This window comes from Hordeum vulgare, chromosome 1H (assembly GCF_904849725.1).
Source record: "Hordeum vulgare subsp. vulgare chromosome 1H, MorexV3_pseudomolecules_assembly, whole genome shotgun sequence".
NCBI classification, from domain to species: domain Eukaryota; kingdom Viridiplantae; phylum Streptophyta; class Magnoliopsida; order Poales; family Poaceae; genus Hordeum; species Hordeum vulgare.
In genome coordinates, this window is record NC_058518.1 from 240,268,439 (window position 1) to 240,274,438 (window position 6,000).

Sequence of the window (6,000 nt, forward strand, 5' to 3'; positions counted from 1 at the left end):
TTTAGATAAACTGCGAAAGCCACGACTTGAACTCAAGACCTTAGGCCTTGATACTATGTTAAGCTTTATGCACTAGCCAACACAATCAAAAGTCCGAACTGATGGAAAGGTCTAGGCAATCCACATATACACTTCAACAAGAGCTATGAAGACAAACCTTGGAATCGAAAAGTTTTAGACTTAGTAGAACTAAAACCGAGTACATGAGGTGCGATTTCAGTACTACTGGGCACGAGGAGGAGGAGGAGGTTAGCCTTGATGGGCAGGTGGTGCCTCAGAAGGACACATTTCAATATTTGGGATCAATGTTGCAGAAGGATGAGGATATCGATGAAGATGTCAACCATCGAATTAAAGCCAAATGGATGAAGTGGCCAAGTTTCTAGCATTCTCTGTGACAAAAGAGTGCCACAAAAGCTAAAAAGCAAGCTCTATAGGAGGGCGGTTCGACCCGCAATGTTGTATGGCGCTAAGTGTTGGCCGACTAAAAGACGACATGTGAAATAGTTGGGTGTAGCGGAAATGCACATGTTGAGATGGATGTGTGGCCACACAAGGAAGGACCAAGTCTGGAATGATGATATACGAGATAGAGTCGGGTACCGTCGATTGAAGAGAAGCTTGTCCAACATCGTCTGAGATGGTTCGGTCATATTCAGTGCAGGCCTCCAGAAGCTCCAGTGCATAGTGGACGGCTAAAGCGTGCTGATAATGTCAAAAGTGGCCGGGGTAGACCGAACTTGACATGGGATGAGTCCGTAAAGAGATATTTGAAGGATTGGAGTATCACCAAAGAACGAGCCATGTACAGGAGTGCGTGGAAGCTTGATATCCATGTGCCAGAACCATGAGTTGGTCGCAATATCTTATGGGTTTCACCTCTAGCCTACCCCAACTTGTTTGGGACTAAAGACTTTGTTGTTGTTGTTATTGTTGTTGTTGTTGTTGTTGTTGTTAACTCTGTGGTTGAAAATAAGCCAAGCAAGTAAGAGGCATTTTGAAGACCAGATCCATTTTATTGGAGTAAGACAAGTAAGATGAGCAACTGATATCAGTATAAATCATTTGCATTTTCTCATGTACGCAAACTATGTTATGGGAATAGTCCCGTGGGTAGCAGCCATGTAGCAAGCCAGTAGCAGCTTTGACAACAAGGAGGGGTAAGTAGCCTTGCCACTCATGTTCATTCACTTTGACTGTTTATAGTCTCATGCATTGGTGTGGATGTTTGCTAGAACTTATAACCTGACACTAAGTTGCTCAAAAAAAAGAATTAGAGTCGTATTCCAAACAGGATGTTAATTCTAAAGAATGTTAGTGTTGCCATTGCCAATAAATATAACACGAGTAACAGGACCACGTGAACAAAAATATATATAGATAAATAAATAAATAAAGCCCAGTAATACTCACCAGACAATAGTTCAGCTGAGTCAAATATTTCCAGTTGTTCATTATTGTTGCTATTCAAACACCACAGGTCTGTTGGATAATAGATAGGGATGTTCCTATTATGAGCTATTTCAATGAGTTGTACCACTTCCTTGGTTGCATTTTTTTCTATCAAACAGGAAGGCACTGGAATTCCAAGACCATTCATTATTTGAAATGATAATTTTCCAACAAGAAACAACCCATCGCATTGAGAGGCTAACAGATGCAGTGCAGGTGCCTTTCTCAAGAAGTTACTGCCTCCAATCTGCAATAACCAGAACAATATCAGCAAGAAATCGATATGGCTAAACAGAAATTAAGATCCTCATTAAATAGTTCCTAATAGGAAGTACTAATCCTGCTTGCAGATAGTTAACAGAATACACTTGCTAGGAACAAGGATCATTTCTGCACAATTACCAATTGTGATTAATTATTAAACATCATGAGTGCAATATTCTCGACCACCAACTGAAGTGATCACGTTAGAAAACCCTTTAAACTTACCCGTTATCTACCATGAACATAACAGGACAATACATAGAGCAAATAGTCCTATAAAACTCGAGAAATAGCTTGTACCATCCAGATTTTGACATAGCACCAAACTTTTTGCTCCATTATGGTATAAAACAAGACCAGAAGTACAGATCTAATCACCCACTGTTGGATAGACAAGCTAAACTACATGTTTATACAAGCAGATGCGGGCCAAAATAATTCCAACTTCGCAGTCTGATCATTATAAAGAATAGTAAAAACAGAAGTGGTTGGTGTGTGTGTGTTTAACAAGTCATGGCATCAAAAGAATGATTAGCTTTGTTTTTCAACGTGGATAACAAGAGCAGCTAGATTCAACATTTTTTCCTCGAACACACATCAAAATTCAAAATACATGTCGCTTCGTAGAATCAATATATAATCATTATATAGATGTACCCTTTTTCTGACAGAACCAAAACTAAACCACACATTTACTTGACAATAAAAACAATGGTCAAATCGAGACTGAACACGTTAATTTGCTAGAGCTAATGCTAGTAAATAGGAATTGAACAAGCCCATTTTTCAGGTCTTAACATTGTAAATAGTTTCAGTAGGTATGTATAAACTATGAACTGAAAATAAAACAAGGAGCAGCGATTACTATTGCAATATATGGGCGCCTTGTGGTGTCATTGATCTTTAGCAATTGCATAAGCTCCTCCTCAAAATGGAAACCAGCAAGAGACGCGTAGCAGAAACGAGTGATGCCAACCACTGATGCGCGAATCTTATGAGACAATGAGAAAGAATCATTGACAAAGATTGCTGCACCTGAAGCTAGCTTCTGAGAAAAATCATTGCAGTTTGCATTTTCTCCCCTGAAGTTCAAAAGATTTTCAAACAAGATAATATCATTCTGCACCCATTCTTCCTTCTTACATGATGTTAAACCAGGGACACCATTCACTGGAATGACCTTTACTTGAAGAAGCGATGACATGTAGTCTGATGATCAGCATTTATTACAGATTATTTTCAGTTATCAAGAATGAACAAAAGAAGCTATTCTGAATAAGTAGCTGTATCTGAAATATGTGATTCTGAATACATGACAAAATTAAACATGAGAAAAGATACAAGGGAGAAATGCAGTTGTCCAGACATTTAATACATGGGTGCTAAATATAGCATCATTACTCGGTTTCTCTAATAATACAAATACTTTTGGTTTATAAATAAATAAATAAATTACAGGTTTGGGTTCAAACGTGTAATCTTTGTCAGATGCCCTGGCTTACTGACGTCAGAATCATTATGATGCAAACTGAACAATTGTTTTTGGGTTCTAGAGTGCAACAATATCTAACAACTTATCAGTATAAAGTTTGGCATAAGCATATTAGAATATGAATTTCAAATAACCTGCAAAAGATTCAGTTGACTCGAGCACAGGATTAACAGATTGGAGGACTGGATCCCAACTGGTAACTAGAAGAACTTTCCCTCCTGCTTTGTACAGGTATTTGATAGTTGACAGTGTCCTTTTCAGTGACAAACTACATAACCCAAGAGGATCCAATAGAAGTACAGAATCAAGTCGCACCAAGACCACCTCTCCATAAAGTTTTTCAACTGGGAAATTCCTAAGAGTTTGCACGTGCAGATAAGAAGTTGACCTATCAACACAAGAATATTTGTCCTGAAACAGATATATAAAAGAAAATGTTAGTAGTCCATACTATCAGTGGGTTAACATGTTATGCCTAACACTTATGAGAAGATTCGGAAAGTAAATACTGCTTGACAGGACTACATCATAGAAAATAAACACTTTGTTTTTATCCTTCGATTCAGAAAGGTTCATTCATCCATAGCGTTCAACATGACATAAAACATAGGACATACAAATGCAACATTTCACTATTTTTTTTCCATAATTAACCAAAAATCAAACACGACAGTGATTGATATTCAACTATATTTAGCATTCAGTGCATTCTGGAGTACCTCCTTCTGAAGATGAGCTACATTTCCAGTAGAACGTGGCACCTGACAGCATTGTACTCTACATAACGGTCTTTGACTCCCTACAATAAGAAACTTAAGATTCAGCACAATTAGCCTGGAACTGGGGCAGGGTATTGCACCCACAAATCCTTGAGGAGTCGAGGCTAATCACAAAGATATGAAAAACGAGATAACGCAAAGCATGGTGGGACATCGGGCTCACCAGAGATGCAACAGCTATTTCCAGTACACTCGTAGGATCCACCAAATGGCGGCCATGATTCTCGCCAGCGAGATGTTGCAGAGCTCAACTGAACGCCACAAACCTGCATGAAGCCTTCCTTCTGAAATCTCAACTAGTACTTGGTGCGCCGATGCTGAAATTTCAGCCCTGAATCAACAGAGATCGAAATGTAAGTACCAAGGTGGAGGCGAGAGCACAAGCTGAGACGCAGTGCCGCGGACCCTCGGAAGGGGCCATGGGCATCGTTCAGTTGCAGAGCTGCAAATTACAGGGGCAGGCATGTGCTGCTACATGCTGCAGCAGCTAGCCGTGAATTTCTGCGTCGCAGCTCGCAGTGATGCGAATGCTCGATCAGAGCATCAGATTAGAGTGGGAGAGAGAGCGAGGATTACCAGGCTTGCGTGCCGGTGCCGCCGACGGGGACCCCGACGCCGACGCTCCACCCGCCGCTTTCGTCTCTCCGCGACGAGGAAGATGAAAGAGGGGAGCGGGGGAAGCTTCTCGCTTGTGGACCGGTTCCCGGCGACGAGGAGGAGGAGCCCGAGCCGCTTCTGGCGCTGCAGTTGGAGGGCAACAAGGGAGGGGAAGGCGCGCTGCGTGCCGTTGCGAGCCGCAACAGCGGAAGCGAAATGATGACGGGGTAGGGGCATCTCGAGCGGAGCTCCCCATTACATTAGACTTTTTTTAGGTCATTAGAGCATCTCCATCAAAAATCAGTGTTTTGACCGCCTCCTCGTCGCTGTCATCATGAGCATCCTCCTCCTCAAGATGGCATCATTACGATCTCCTGGCGACTCAAGTGGAGCAGCGTGCGACTCAGGCGACACGAGATGGCGAATCTCCTTCGCCGCCGATCTCCGGGCACGGCGGCTGACGTTCGTGACAGCATGCTCCTCCTCCGTCGTGACGCTCTCCGGATGTGTTTTACTGAACGAGCAGGGGGCAATCGACGCCCGCTGTCTTCGAGCCACAGAAATCCTAGACATTGGAGATATGGTGGCATTCCCCCGTCATTTCGTGAGGATCCGCGATCGGTTGCACGCGGCGTGCCTTGCTCCGACGAGGTGCTCGGCTGACGGTGTCAGTGGGATGGTGACAAGCGAGGTGCGCGATGGGGATCGAGAAGGTGATCCGCGGTGGACCGACGCGGGACCCACCATCACGCGTGCGGCAATGGCGGATGGACGACACATGGGGGTACATATGTTCCTTCATTCTCCGTGCAACGCTGGTATAAGACCCTCCTCCCCTCCCGTAAGACTTGACCTAGAGGAGGCTTTCTCCCACTTCTGGGCGGCGGAAACAAAAAATCCTAGATCTCGGATCCCTAAGTCCTTTGGCTGGTGGAGAGGGAAGGTTGGTGGTGACCAGAGATCCTTTGCGGCGGTGACGGCCTCTCTTCCACGATGGGGGACGGAGGGCGCGCCTTCCGGGGGGACCGGCGGGAAGAACCGGGGCGTGGTGCTCGCGGTCCTGGCCTCATGCCAGGCGAGGCGGCGGGCGCGGAGGAGACTGGAGCAAGTTCTCCTTGAAGAGGGACAACGACAAACGCAACAACTCGTCCGCGTCCAACGTCGCCTCTGGATCTGACGACACCTCTCGATGGGATGCGACTGCGATGGGGAAGCAGACCGGGGAGGGCGGGGTCTGGATTCCAAAAAGCCAGGTCTCATCTGAGTCTGCTAGTGATGGGATCGGACGTCATATCTCCCCTCCTCCTCGATGCACACTGGGAAAGCAAAATAATCAAGTGAACCCTACCAATAAACTCGAGCCCTGCCCTATTTGCAAAACTCATGAGCATGCTCCTACCTGCTACCCGCAAGCAT

At 44.6% G+C, this 6,000-nt stretch overlaps 1 protein-coding gene across 2 annotated transcripts in view; it reads right to left on the bottom strand.

Annotated features, from left to right (window-relative positions):
* LOC123429686 (phosphoglycerate kinase-like) overlaps positions 1-4,811 on the bottom strand; it is a 48,817-nt gene extending 44,006 nt beyond the window's left edge. For both annotated transcript variants that reach the window (XM_045113701.1, XM_045113707.1), the window contains exons 1-6: positions 4,564-4,811; positions 4,151-4,318; positions 3,928-4,007; positions 3,343-3,619; positions 2,582-2,925; positions 1,414-1,699 (exon numbers count right to left, since the gene is read on the bottom strand). In XM_045113701.1, the coding sequence (XP_044969636.1) occupies positions 1,414-1,699; positions 2,582-2,925; positions 3,343-3,619; positions 3,928-4,007; positions 4,151-4,259 (1,096 nt within the window). In that variant the 5' untranslated portion in view covers positions 4,260-4,318; positions 4,564-4,811. The remainder of the gene's footprint in view (positions 1-1,413; positions 1,700-2,581; positions 2,926-3,342; positions 3,620-3,927; positions 4,008-4,150; positions 4,319-4,563) is intronic.
* Positions 4,812-6,000: the final 1,189 nt, after the last annotated feature.